The following is a 14,980-nucleotide window of genomic DNA, read 5'->3' on the forward strand; positions in this document are numbered from 1 at the left end:
CAAAAGACACCACAGTAGGTATACATCATAAGATGTTCAAATATTTGAATAAAGTCATGAACTGCTTTTTTGAGTTGCCGTCGTCGTTGGACAGTCAACCAACGACACTCGGTTTTGCCTGGCTTGGATCGGCATTTTTCTTCGGTAAAGTTTTCGTGTGCGAGCTGCTTTTAATCTGGACCGAGACCTTTATGACCTTGGCCTGGGTCACCCGTGTCTTCGTCCATGTCTATTGCCTCCGTCCTACCAGAGTCGATCGTGCAGGCGTATCGGAAAGGGCGATGTGGTACTCTTCGGCAGCCTTCCTGTTCATCATAATCCTGATCGTTTTAGGCATCGTCTGCTTCAGCTCGTTCACTCTGCTGAAATACACGAAAGACATCGCTCTCTGGGCCAACTTGCTCGGAGCTATCATGCCCTCGGCCTTCAAATACTGTCGGGCCGCCATTTCATTTGCCGCCACAGTCATGGTTGTTGCACACTCAATGTACGCGCTCCGGACTGTTGCGTGCTTAATTCGCCGTATGCTTCGGACGTCCACGCGGTTGTTTGAGTACTTAGATCGTCACTACACGACCAACAGCCTCATTCGCTGCAGCATTTTCGTCTATGTAATTGTCTGGGCCACCGATATGTTCTCCTTAATCTATATTCCGGGGTTGGTGATCCTGGTCAAATATTATATAATAACGTGAGCACGAAGCGCCAGTCACCACCAAGTAGGCATGTCCTAAATTCTTCGTGGAAGCTTTGCTAGAGGAATGTGTGTACTTCAGGTTAATTGTTTTTTCTTGTCATGACTGCCAATAAAAACTAGTTAAATATTTAGGTATCATATTATGCATCTGTGATTGTCTGTGAATTGCGATGGACTGAAATATTATATAATTTAATATCATATCCACCACCGTTGAATATGTTTATAAAATTAATTTAATTTAATGATATGTTAATATTTTTATTTAATTTGAAGGCATAAATGTAACAAATCAAACTACTCGTCGATTATCGAACAAAATAGTGAGTTGTAAGTTTTAAAGTAAATTATTGAAATAGTAATGATAACGTGGTTAATGGTTATAGCTGGTCTCTAAGACTATAACGGTTAGAATCTAACCTATCTACCTACACTACAGAATATATTTAATCTATTTACTATAAATAACGATATAGGATCGCTTGTCGCTGCAGTATACTTAAAAATCAATGATATAAGACCGAAAATAAGTTTAAAGGCAGCATAATATCCACATTACATATATGATATCCATAACTAGTGGAAAACACAATATAGATATAGATATTTTAAAAAACTTTACCTTCTATAAACCTACCTACCAATCTTTTTTATAAGTAGGTTATATAATATAAGTTATTAGGTTATTGCCCTGCATCTTTTAAGTTATAATATATTATAAGATATAAATATATAATATGTTATCTATATTCCATACAGTTTATAATGTAATTTAAACATTAAAAAGTCTTCCATTTGAAATTTGACATTTTATTTGTTTTGCATAAACATGTTTTTACCATTGATGTCGTCTATATTTGTTTGTACTCTTTCAGATTCAGCTTGACGAATATAGGTAGGTATATTATTTTTGAATATCAGTGAATACTGATACAGTGATACAGCTGAACAGAGTTATAAGTAAAAAAAAAAATCAAATGCCACATTTGATAATACTTTTTCAAGGAATAATACCAGTCTTATTTATACACACACATGAACAAACCACCATCACCACCACTGCCCACCAACAGATCTATCACTTAGTAGTTAGTACCTAGTAGGTATACTAGCACGCACGGTTGTCCTTAATTTTAAACAACACTTTAATAATATTTTGGAATTTAATGTGATGGTTTTTTATACATTTTGTTATAATTTAAACATGCTTATATACTTGCCCTGTCATTATTTATTCTATTCTCGTATTTGACTTTGTACACAATATCGGATTCATATAATTATATGTATCATACTTATACAGTTATACTCCGTTCACCGAGAGAATGCGGTTACTTCGTAAATATACGACTGGTGCCGAGGATCGAGGATTTGGGTTTTCGCGGTGGCGAACGATGCGTTTTGGTTATTGCGTAATTATATTTTCTTGGCGAAGAGCTAAAATGTAATTATGGAAAATATTGAACTCCGCAGTAATGTACTTATTTTGCCTATACTACACGCCGGGCAACATTTTACGTTTTCATGAAGTAGTTAAAAAATTATGAATAATTTTTTTATATTTTATTCAATTATACACACCAAATTGTAATCAGTATTTACATCAATTTTCAGCTATATTCAAAGTCTAGACAATATACCCTGTACCCGGAAATACAAATATTGATAGTTCTTCTTTGAAATAGGAGTTCCGTCTATACCAATGATGGACATTGAACTTGATCTATCTCTCGACTCTCGTTGTATATGAACTTAGGTAAAAAGTCAAGAATAATACGTTAATATCAATAATATCATTTTCCAGACCAAAATTATAATATTTATTAGGTTTGAATTCATACACATTTAGTATTGAATTTTTTTTCGTGCCTAACAATGTTGTACATCTTTATTCTTTAGGCAACACGGAAAAATACTAAACTTAAGCTGTATTAATGTTTGACTATGATCGTCGGAGCAAATAAGTGTTCTATGGTCAGAACAAAATTTGTACATTTTTCCATTTTAGTTACTTACTTATTAATAAGATTGCAAATGGTCAATTATTTCAACCAAAATGTTTCAATATTTTGTCAATCATACCGATAGACCTGATAACGCGATAAAAATTCTGAAAACTGATTTGAATTCGTTAATATGCCTACTTCAGAGTTCAGGCCACTTTTTTTTTTAAATTTAGTTTCTAAACTCGTAAAATTTTTATATGTGGATTATTTGAAATTTAAATTAAATATTTAAAAATGTCGGCCTGATCAGTGATCGATCTCGAGTAAACTGTAAACATGATAATAACGAATTCAAATCAGTTTTTAGAAGTAGGTATTATAGGGTTATCAGGTCCATCGGTAGGATTGACAACAAGTGCATACAAATGAGCATACATTGTTTACCGTGCCGTGGCGGTGACTTGTACACGCGCCTGCATGAGCACTCAGCCGGTTGCGCATCACTATTGTTAATTTTGACCTTTTCGTTAGACAGCTGCGCATCGTTCGATTTTTGGATTATACGTCCTTTGCGCATCGACCGTTTACCCCTCACGTCTAAAGGTCGTACATATAATTTGGGCATCGATATTATTTAACAATAGAACTGAAGAAAAAAGATTTATTTATTTTAATTCTTATTGTGCTCAAAACTATATAATATTATTATGTATATAGTGTTTGTTTTTTTTGGTAACTATTGGGCATCTAAATAGGTTACTTTTTAACATTTCTATTTTGAAACATGTTATTAGAATTTCAAATTATAAATTATAAATGACGGAGTATGCACATTTAAGTACATAATAATATTTGTACTTTCGCTCTAACTAGTATGTAAAAGACGTAATTATCAATCAACTCATTTATTAGAGACACTTCAAAACAACAATACAATTTAATACACATACGGCATCATAGATAATATATTATATTATCTATGTACGGCATACATATCGTCAGTCGTCACTACCCTGCAGTACGTACAATCTTGGATTTAAAAAAAAAAATTTTTAGGAATTTCTAATTCAAAATAATTTGCACATTTTCGTGATTTTTACGTATTTTGTCAAGATTTGATGTTTAAATACTTATAAAAAATACTTGTTAAACACTTGTGCCTGGATTTTTAATATTTTTCAAATGTCATTGTAACAATATAGTATAGGAGCCTCGAGCCTATTGTATTAAATTCCCAAGCTTTTTTTACTCAGAAAATAAAATTTCATTGAATCAAGCCCCCACATGATTTGTCATCGGAACGGTGCCGAATATGGTTGAGCAATATTATAGAGTATTAGTCCAATTAAAATACAATATATACATTACATAAATAGGTTAATAAATAAGTACTGTAATAGTGTAATTTCCATTAACAAAACGGTCCATTTGCAATCATTAAATTTAAACAAATTTACTTTGGAGTATGGAACAACTATTTTGTGAAAAAATATGTAGAACCGTATTTATAGTTCTATGCTCTTGAGTCTTGGGGCACAAATGTATACACAAATAAATGTATATTATTCATCTATAATACATGACGTAGGCGATAGCAGCTGATAATAAAATTTATCTTATCTATTTTATGCTCACGGTTATACATATACGGTTGTAGATAATACTCTTATGCATACGGTCTTAGATTATTATGCATGATATTCACGGACTCGAGGAGTCTCTAAAGGCATGAACTAAGATAAACCAATGTTAAAGTTTATAAAGTTTATCTTAGTTCATGGTCTAAGGTGACACCACTCCCGTATCTTTCAATGGTACAATATTGACGCAAAAAATCGCGGCAGTTTGGTAGTTCAGAATTTAACACCAGGGTACGCCTTCGCTCGTAGGCCGACTTTTATACAAGTCGTAATGGAGATTTACATTTAAATTTTATTTAAATGTATTAATTGTTGTTTTAATGTCAATAGTCCGCGTGTCAATATAATATATTATATTGTATAGATTATCAAAATAAACTTATGTTTTGGAATCATGTACCAATTATTATGTAAAAATTGTAATAATATTATATGGTATGTAGCCATATCGTACAAATTTATTGATTCAAATATAATGCATATTTATTATATGATATTTATATGTCTATTTATTCATTGACACATATATGTACAGACATGGAATTAGTAATATCTACGTACTATAAGTATAAAGTACGAGTTTAAACTTTCAATAAAAGCTCAAATATACTACTATACCTACTGACCCAAGTATACCCAAATAAAAATCATAATTATATTTATATAGATACCTATATAATATGATATATAATAAGAAAAAAAATTAAATATTAAGCATGGTGTAGAGAAAATATAATATCTACAATAGAGAATAGAATAGTTAAAATTGTTAAAATAGTAAAATATAATGGGTACATAGAAATGAAAATCATTAAAAAAAAAAATATTACATTGAAGTTATAAAAATATTATAACATTTTATTTGCAATGCAATGCAGAGAGAGCCAATCGAGAAAAAAATAAATGACAAAAAAAATTATCGTAGCAGTCTAAACTCATATAACCGTGTACCTTAAGTTCTTAAAATATAATATTATGTACATATATAATAAAACTTCCTTGATTTAAACTGTTTAAATGTTACCTGATTGAATAGAATAATGACTTAAAAATAATTCTCACGTGGTTAATATTATAAATTTTGAAGTAATGGTATCAAAAACGACAAAAATGTATATAATTTTTGAGGTTTTTTACATTAAAAACAATTATGTGTTCACAATATAAAAACCGGCCTTCGGGCGAATGGTGGCGCTACCTGCACGAGACATTTGTACTACCAAACTGCCGAGAAAATTTGCGACCGGAATCAACCTTATCTTCTCTGCACCGTGACCTTGGACATGGGCACACACGGGCCAACCAAAAAAATGTAAGCAAACCGATCAGCTGATCCTTTTCAGTGTCGCTTAAATTTTGTTCTGTGGCAAGACTGACGGCTGTGCTGTTTGTTTTGATTATGATTTAATGACTAAATGACGAATAAAAGATTAGTGGCTAGTGCGCACAAAAACAACGTATAGAAAACTGTTGTCATTATTATTTACTGTTTACAAACGCGGAAGAATTTTTAATCAAACCTATATTGAATCAGATCCACAGGATTCGGTAATCTGTCGTGAGCACTGGATTGTTCAGGTCCTTCCAACAACGCGTACGCGAGTGAAACGATACGAGTGTGTGAACCCTAACGAGAGGCCGAGAAAAACAAATTGCGCGTTTAGCGTTTTCGACCCCAGGCGTAAGTACCCCAGACGATGACAACTCCAGTAATCGGGACATTTATTTGACGTGTACACGGGTTTTTTGTTTCAACAGGATGAGAAAATGGCAACTCTGCTAGAAAATACAAAAGGGATGACGGATTCCGAAACTCATCTGTTGTCTTTCAGTCTCGACAATTTGGAGATTGACCCCACCAGGTAAATATTGTAAAAAGTACAGCTGATTTTCGGGAAATTTCGATGTTTTTTGTTTATTTACATTGTTTGGAGGGTCGGATGAGGCTGAACATTATGTTGTATATCACTTATTGCCTTAATACATTTCTATTACAATTCACAAATGTTGATATGTTTTTATCAGATTAGTGTGTTTACTTTGGTTCATTTAAATAAATGGTTTTGACCTCAGTGTTATTATTAAACTATGACTGGTGGGAGGGGGCACCCTCTCAATCAGCTTCTTAGTGAAAGTAGAAAATAGATTGGATGCATAAATAGAAACATTTATTTTCAATAATTATTGTCAAAGGTTTGAATTAGTCAATAATCAAGGTATATTTATTGATTGATTTAATTATATTCAAATTACAAATAATAACTCCACAAAGCTTATAAGTTTAAGTTTTTTTTTTTTTTTTGTTTAATATTGGTTTTATTAGTTAAGTAAATGTTTGGGGGGCTGGAGCGTAATCCATTCTAAGGAGTAAAAACAGGGTATTTTATATGGGTCTTGTGAATATGTTGGAAGTAAATGGACATTGGTGTGTGTAATTCGTAGTAGCGATCACATTGTATAGGGGCATCATAGTGACCGGATATGTATGTCTGTCATTTTACATATGCGTTTGCACGTGTCACTACATATTACGTTATAAAATTGCAAACATTTTTTTTTCAAAAAATTCTGCCAGTGACTTCAATCACTACGCTCAGTAGGATGTTCCAATTTAAATTTTGAAAGCAGATTTGCATTATCCTCTAAATTTACTATGCATTAACTGTCATATTTTTCATATTCTATATAAATGTATTTAAATTTTTATTATGAATATGATCTATTTTTACTTATTTTGTTAGTAAATTTCCAAAGAAAAAAAAAGAAATTGTCGAAGCATAAGCAATTCAGTGACCATTACAAATCCGTGTTCAAAATTAATATCAGAACCAGTGACGCCAAACTATATTTAAAAGGGGGGGGGGGGGGACAAGTAAACAGTTATACGGACCACCAACCCTGTTTACAAAATGTTGCTGCATATGTATACATTAATAGCTTAGGAGTTAGGAACATAATTTATAAATAGTTTGTTGGGCTATTATCAAATCCTGTTTTAATTTAATACTACTGTTTATATTGAGGTGCTAAACAAAAATCAAAATATATTAAATCAAAAAATAATTAAATATTTAGGTATACAGTTGATGTATCAATAAAATATGATTAAATGAAAATTAATTACATTTTTAGGCCTCATAAGTATCCTGGAAACATTGTGGAAAAGGATAATGACATTAAAGAACCATATCCAACTGGTTGTGTAATATGCCGTTGTATGAATACGAAATCTCTAACCTGTGCATATCCTCAAAAACAAAATACTGAATTGCCATCAAAAGATTGCATACTAAGGCCTCCTAAATTAAACAGAGTAGAACGATGTAAGCAACAATATGCAGCAGCATCTCCTGTACCTGTCAATCGAAGGTTTAACCGTAAACAACTAAATCGAAAATGGTCAACCGATGATGAATTTCTATCAGAATTATCATTGAACAATAACAACAATAGTAACGAGTGTACTAATGTCATACCATGCACGGATGATGTAACAATTGATGAGTTGGCCAGTTATTTTGAAGATCTAGTACACATTCCTAAAAAAATGTCTGACATGGCTGAACTGATGTACAATTAAACATATACATATATTCTGAATAATTTATTGTTATTCTGTTTGTTTTTTAGGTAAAACTTTTAACAGACTTAAAAAAAAATATAATAATAATTTGTTGTAATCAATCATATTCAATTGTTGTACATAATATTATGGCAATTGAAAATACTGATTTAAATGTATAGATATGAATTGTTGTCAATGTTCGTTTTTAAAGACCAAGTCATGTAACAGTATAATTATATAGTCACTTTTTGAATAATCATATGACGTGTACAAGGAAGTAAATTGCTAATAGTACTTCATTACTATTCATTATGTAACATACTGATAGTCAAGTGTGTATTCTCAACAAATTTTTTACTAAAATAGTTTGGTTGTAAGAATAAAAATTAAATATACATCTTTAATTAGTATATTCAATCATTAATTTAGAATTAAATTGTTCAAGTGCATATAGTTAACTAATTAAAATTCTACAAATTTCATATTATATTCACCTGAATTTTCCATTAATTATTTAACAATTAAATTGTAAAACATACTGCACATTTAATATACTTATTATAATATAATATAAATAATGTTGAATAAATGAAGTCAACATTTTCAGAATAACAAAATAGTTAATGAAAATTATTTATCATTAGCCATCTACACACATTTAAATTGTATTAGTTTTTTTTAAATTTGATTAAATATAGTCAAAATTTATATTAATTTTAATAGAGTTTTGTAAAATGTATTTTACAGAAATCATTAAATATTAGTAATTTCCTAAATTATAAACAGTATTGGATTTGAAATGTTTGTAAAATACCATGACACTGGTAGAAAAATTTTATTAATATTAAAATGTAATAATTGATCAAATTGTGCATGTAATAATTTTTATTACTATTAACAAAATAATGCTATCTTATAATTAAAATTTATTATTTTTCTCGTAGAACATAATTTATTTTTTGTTCATTATACATAAACCATATTTTGTAATCGTACTTTTAATAAGCTTTAAACTTTCTAGAATTTATGAATATAATATATTGTTTTACTGTTGTTTAATTACATACATGTATTATTTTAATTATATAACATTGTTTTTATTTGAATTCAAACAACCAAACCAAATTAATTTTAGTAATATTACCTAAAAGTTGTTCTGTTTCAAAATTTATATACGTACTTATTAATTATTATTATATGTTTTATTTATCTACTAAAATATTTTATTGAGTATTTTTATTCTGGAAAGGGTAATTACTTATTTGTCAAATTAATGTGTGTAAGCAATCTCTTGTTATCTTGAATATATGTGATTTTACAGATGATTACTATTTAAATCAATTAAAACCGAATGGTCTGGAAAACATAAATTTAAAATCAATATGAATTATTCGTTTTAATTTGTTATAATAATTAAACTTTATTGACCAATAATATAAGTCATCTTTAGTTATTTAAAATATTTTGTGAAATGTGTATGATAAGTAATTCAGTCACAGCGTAACGCCAAGTATTTCATATATTATTAAATATCAATTTCAGGACATGCACAATAAATCATCATTCAGTACTGTTGTCAGAAATTTATTAAAACAAAATTCTACCAAAACATATAATTATTTATATAAACAGGCAGTAAACAAATGCAGTGAAGCATATGAAAAGAATCAAATCAATCACTGATTCTTAGAACAACCTATTTTTTGTGCATCACTTTTTGAGCCATTTGCACATCCTTTACCACAACAACCATTGGCTGGTCGATAATTTGGTGTCCAAGCACCTAAACTGTTATTACTGTAATAATCCATTGGATAACTTTCTTTGCAATTGAACTCAATTTGATTCATAACTACAGCACCCTCATAAGGCGACAGAAATGGTTTTTCAAATGCAGTGCCCCAATCGATAGACAATCGTGGGCATGCAATCTGTATCCAAGCGTCAACGGTGTCTCCAAAAAAAGATAGCTTTTGTGGAAATATTTCTGATAAGAGAATAACCACAGAGTTTTTCAAATGTGATCTCATTTGATCCTAAAAATAACATAGTATAGTACAAATTGACTATTATTACATACAGTTACAAACAATAATTAACTAAATTCAAGTATTATACATACATGAAAATAATCCAAAACTTTTGTACTTCCTTGTCTTCCCAGAGTGCCTAAAATCAGTCCGAAAGTTTTAGCATCTTTAGCTCGTTCGATTGCTTTCAGCCGCGTATCTTTCATGACATCATGATCATAGTATTCTCTGGTCAATTTTCTTTCATATGGGTCATACCTAAAATTAATGCATATATCACAAATAATATTATAAAAGTGGCTGTTGAATATACTATGTCTCATTGATTTATAACTACATAATATAAAAATATGGGATGAAAAATTTTCAATTTGTCTTTATTCTGGTTTTAAGTTTCATAGCTTGGCTGTCAGTGTTACATGAATTTACATCTGCTAGTATTTTAATATCAGTACAATAGCTTAATAAGATAGTTAAATATTTTTAGTATTCATTTAAAATTACTTATGACTTATGAGTATTACTTGCCTGGTACAAGAGTTTAAAACTTATTTAAAATATAATTTATGCTGCAATAAATTTATAAATTTATAAATTTATTGCATATTTATATTATATTAGTTAATTCAATAATAATTGCCAATTTATAATTAACCTCTTTAGTAATTACCTACTTAATATTTATTTTCATGTATTACAAATTATATTAAGTATATAATATTTTTATTTAAATTCATAATAGTTGATGGACTACAAATTGTATTAACTAGTATAGCTTGGGAAGTAAGTATGTACCTAATAGTTTTAGATTTAATTTTAAATGTAAACAAATGTCATTATTTAATAAATTTAAAAAATCTAGTCGTACTTGTTTACCTGTATGCTGCAAGTTCGGGATTAGCTATCATTATGGATTCTAAATGGAATCGACCATCACCTAGATATATCAAACAATCGGCGTCTGAAACCTTTGGTGAGGTACATCCCAAAATTTCTCCCGGTGACAGTGGTTTTTCTTGAGGAACTTTTACACAATAACTAAATAGAAAAATTGTGAATATACAAAAATGTTGTGTGTATTTACAAGGTGTCAATTAGAACAATAATCATAATGTTCAGCTACTAACCCATCTGTTTTTAATTTATTAATCAACCCTTGTAATGTGGTGACAAACTGAACAGTGCTCACAAACAATAGTCTCTGTTGTTTGGTGAAGTTTAATTTCACAGTTTCGATTAGGTGAATAGCGTCAATCTTGATGTCAACAAAAACATATAGCACTTTGACCCCTTCGGTTTGATCAACAGGAATGAGACAACTGTGGCCATAGTGCACTAAAAGGTCGACACCGAGCGCTTTGGCTGTGAAATCGTCCACACAACATGCACCATAGGTGACATCGCCCATAATTACCGTGTCTGCACCTGTGAACCTTTCGATAATATCGCACAACTGTACAGCAAACATGGTCAGGCCTTCGGGCATTTGCAACGCAACACGTTTGGCTTGCATTTGACGCAGTCGCCATATTGTCTTTGGCAATTCAAAGTTGTAGTTAGGTGGTAACGATTGTATAGCGGCGATCAGCTCAGGGTCATTGGTAATCTCATCGGGTATTTTGTTCAGCACTTTGGCTGACGGTCTGAACACCTTCCGTTCGGTTTTAGCCTTTACAACTACGGCATCAGACATGGTCAATGTTTCAATTAATTATGCCAATACGTCATAAAAGTAAACCATCTATATTCATATTTGTTCGTAAATACTTGAGTAAATATTTACAAATAATAATATTGACTAGTTCAACTCTCTTGAATATCAAAAAAATGAATAAATTCTTTGAAAAATTGAAATTTTGAATAGGTAATGGGCACAATAATTACTCCACAAGACGTGCACATAGCACAAAATATATTATCATAATAATACTATAATCAGCGATAACCATAGATTATAGACCAAAAAAACAAGATAGCCGTCTCCTTCTTATCATTGAAATCGACCGCCATTTACAAAGCAAGCAATGTTTACAAACACAGTTATTATATTATTATAATATTATGAATAAATGTAAACATTGTTGTGTAATATATCTATATCTATGGTAATAATATGAACATTAGAGGGTTCTCTAATGTTTATGCCACAGAAATAGAAAAATACTTAAATTAACTTTTTAGATTTTAAGCAAAGAAAAAAATTTATTAGTTTTACAGTAATGTGTTTTTTTTAAAATATTATAAAATAATTTCATGAACCATGAACTGAAAAAAATGAAATTTGAAACTGTCCGTAAACAGCTCATAATCAGTCGAAATATTTCCAAAATTGTATGGTGTATAGAAAATGAAAGTATAAACATTCAGTCAAATGTTCATGTTTCTACAGTTATTCGTTTTTGAGTTACACCAAAATAAGAAAATAGCTACATGAGAAATCGAGTGAATATGCAATATTGTAAAAATGTGGGTACTCGTCTAATATGCTACCTACCCATAAAATGGTATCTACCAAAACACTGTATGCGTGTAATATGCTACCTACCATAGTTATTTTTATTTTATTTCATTTTATTACAGGAAAGTACATTTGAGTCATTAAGATAAATAACATATTATAGCAGTTGTACAAAATTATATCTTAATAGCCATTATGATAACTGATCCACCAAGACCCATGATAACTTACTGTTAGATATATTATTTTAGTCTATATTGTGTCTGTGTTGTGTTCGTATAAGTATCCTATTCGTTGCGAGTTTTACTTTTTATTTTTTTATTTTAAAATAAACAAAAATGAATAAATATCTTCAAGAGAGAAACTTGCTCCCAGAACTTGGTCGGTAGTTGTTTCAAATTAAAAGATGGTGTTATTTGTGGAGGTACGTTGAAAGAATATCAAAAAAATAATCGTAAAAGAGACTCAAATGGTGATTTATTAAAAACTACTTATTTACGATGTCAAAAAAAAGGTTGTCAAACTTATCACTCTTTAAGAAAACTAAATACGGAATTATAACCCGAGGAGCGACAGATTTGTTAGACCGACAATTAATAGAAGAATGGTGGCGGTCCGTTAATACCCAACACGATTTATTAGAAGTTTTCTGGAATGATATAAAAATAGTATATGATGTATAATAATATATAATGACGAATTGAAATATTATAAAAAAAATTGTATATAATGTATAATAATATATAATGGCGTATTGAAATATTATGAAGTACTTGACAACGGTAAATTAATAAATTATTTAGTAATAAATTGTTGTTAATTTGTTATTATTTTATGGTAGGTAGCTTATTTTACGGTAGGTAGCATATTAGACGAGTACCAAAATATGAATTTCAAACGCTCATAAAATTTAATTTGGTTAAAAAAGCTTGAACATTTAAAAGAAGGCTCCTAAGTTATTGTTTCAAAGGCAGATGAAAAAAATTAAAAATTCTTAGTCACAGTTTTTATTTACAAGCATTTAAAGTTCAAACCTGGACAAAATAAGGAAAAATCACGAAAATAAGCAAATTATTTCGAGTTGAGTATTCATGAAAATTTTTCTTTTTAAATCATCGATTTGAAAATGTAATACAAGATTATCCATAAGTTTGACTACCTTTATCAAAAAAAAAATGTCTACAAGAAACTTAAATTAAATGTTTATGAGCGTGTGAAATTCATATTTTTACAACATTTGATATTCACTCGATTTTTCATGTAACGATTTTCTTATTTTGTTGTATTAAAAAGCATGACAATTTAATCCAAGGCTCCTGATATATTGTTACAATAGCAGTTAAAAAATATTAAAAATACATAAGCAGTAAGCACTCTTTTTTTTTATAAGCATTTAAAGTTTAAATTTTGACAAAATTTATAATTTAATAATTATTTTGTAGTTAAAAATGTATAAAATGTTCAACTTTTATAGCTAAGGATTGAAAATTTAAAACAAGGCTCCACGTAAATAGGTTATATATAAATTACTTTATTCACAATAATATCATCAAATATACTTGGTAATATCTTAGGCTGACTGACCGTTTTTCTTATACAATGATATTATATCATTAAATTCAAATTTAACACCATCCATTACAGTGACCCACTTGTAACTTACTGTACAGCAGATCGACATCCACTTATCCACCTTTTTACGTAAAAATTTTGACAAGATTTGATCTTTAAATGTTTATAAAAAAAATTGTTTCTATGGATTTTTAATATTTTTTAAATATAATTTTAATTATATATTAGGAGCCTTGTATAACATTTTCAAAATTTTGACATTATTCTGGTTTAGCAACCTATCAATTTTTCAATTTTTTCCCCAAAATGTGGATGTATCAGGAGCTTTGTATTATATTTTCACGCTTTTTATACAACAAAAAACATTTTATTGATATTTATAGAAAAATAAACTAAAAAAATTGAAAACTGACAATGTCCATAAACAGCTCAAAAAGACAAATTATTTTCAAAATTTTATCGTGTATAGAAAATGCTAATATAAACATCCAGTGAAATTTTAAAGTATCTAAAGTCATACGTTTTTTAATTACAACAAAATAAGAAAATCGTTACTTGAGAAATCGAGTGAAAATTAAATAATGTAAAAATATGAATTTCAAACGCTCATAAAAATTTAATTTAAGTTTCTTGTAGACATTTTTTTTTTGATGAAGGTAGTCAAACTTATGGATAATCTTGTATTACATTTTCAAATCGTAGATTTAAAAAGAAAAATTTTTATGAATACGCAACTCGAAATAATTTGCTAATTGTCGTGATTTTTCCTTATTTTGTCCAGATTTGAACTTAAAATGCTTGTAAGTAAAAACTGTGACTAAGGATTTTTAATATTTTTTAAATATCACTGTAACAATATAGTAAGACCCTTGTATTAAATTGTCAAGCTTTTTTACCCAACTAATAAAGTTTTATTGACATACATAGAAAAAAACAATAATAAAATTGGAAACTGAAAATGTTTCTTAACAGTTCAAACAAATCAAAATATTTTTAAAATTTTATCGTGTATAGAAAATGCAAATATAAACAACCAGTGTATATTTCATGTTTATACGTTCATTTGTTGTTT

The 14,980-nt window shown here is 29.2% G+C and overlaps 2 protein-coding genes across 2 annotated transcripts; one reads left to right on the forward strand and one right to left on the reverse strand.

Moving 5' to 3' along the window:
- Positions 1-5,686: 5,686 nt before the first annotated feature.
- Positions 5,687-9,359, forward strand: LOC132950597 (uncharacterized). Its single transcript, XM_061022115.1, has 3 exons — positions 5,687-5,964; positions 6,042-6,145; positions 7,416-9,359. Exons 2-3 carry the CDS (start codon positions 6,051-6,053, stop codon positions 7,861-7,863), a joined length of 543 nt encoding a protein of 180 aa, XP_060878098.1. The 5' UTR covers positions 5,687-5,964; positions 6,042-6,050; the 3' UTR covers positions 7,864-9,359.
- Positions 9,360-9,416: 57 nt separating this feature from the next.
- LOC132950596 (2-(3-amino-3-carboxypropyl)histidine synthase subunit 1) lies at positions 9,417-11,794 on the reverse strand. The gene is made up of 4 exons (XM_061022114.1): positions 11,006-11,794; positions 10,755-10,916; positions 9,971-10,136; positions 9,417-9,884 (listed from the first exon to the last, which is right to left on the reverse strand). The coding sequence occupies exons 1-4, from the start codon at positions 11,569-11,571 to the stop codon at positions 9,525-9,527; spliced, it is 1,254 nt and encodes a 417-aa protein (XP_060878097.1). The 5' UTR covers positions 11,572-11,794; the 3' UTR covers positions 9,417-9,524.
- Positions 11,795-14,980: the final 3,186 nt, after the last annotated feature.

Source organism: Metopolophium dirhodum, chromosome 8 (genome assembly GCF_019925205.1).
Source record: "Metopolophium dirhodum isolate CAU chromosome 8, ASM1992520v1, whole genome shotgun sequence".
NCBI classification, from domain to species: domain Eukaryota; kingdom Metazoa; phylum Arthropoda; class Insecta; order Hemiptera; family Aphididae; genus Metopolophium; species Metopolophium dirhodum.

Coding starts and splice junctions, on each gene's coding strand:
- LOC132950596 (XM_061022114.1), bottom strand. CDS start 11,571: ATGTCTGATGCCGTAGTTGTAAAGGCTAAAACCGAACGGAAGGTGTTC. Junction 10,917..11,005: donor AATAAATTAAAAACAGATGG/GTTAGTAGCTGA, acceptor TTTTCTATTTAG/TTATTGTGTAAAAGTTCCTC. Junction 10,137..10,754: donor CCCGAACTTGCAGCATACAG/GTAAACAAGTAC, acceptor CATTAATTTTAG/GTATGACCCATATGAAAGAA.
- LOC132950597 (XM_061022115.1), top strand. CDS start 6,051: ATGGCAACTCTGCTAGAAAATACAAAAGGGATGACGGATTCCGAAACT. Junction 6,146..7,415: donor TTGGAGATTGACCCCACCAG/GTAAATATTGTA, acceptor TTACATTTTTAG/GCCTCATAAGTATCCTGGAA.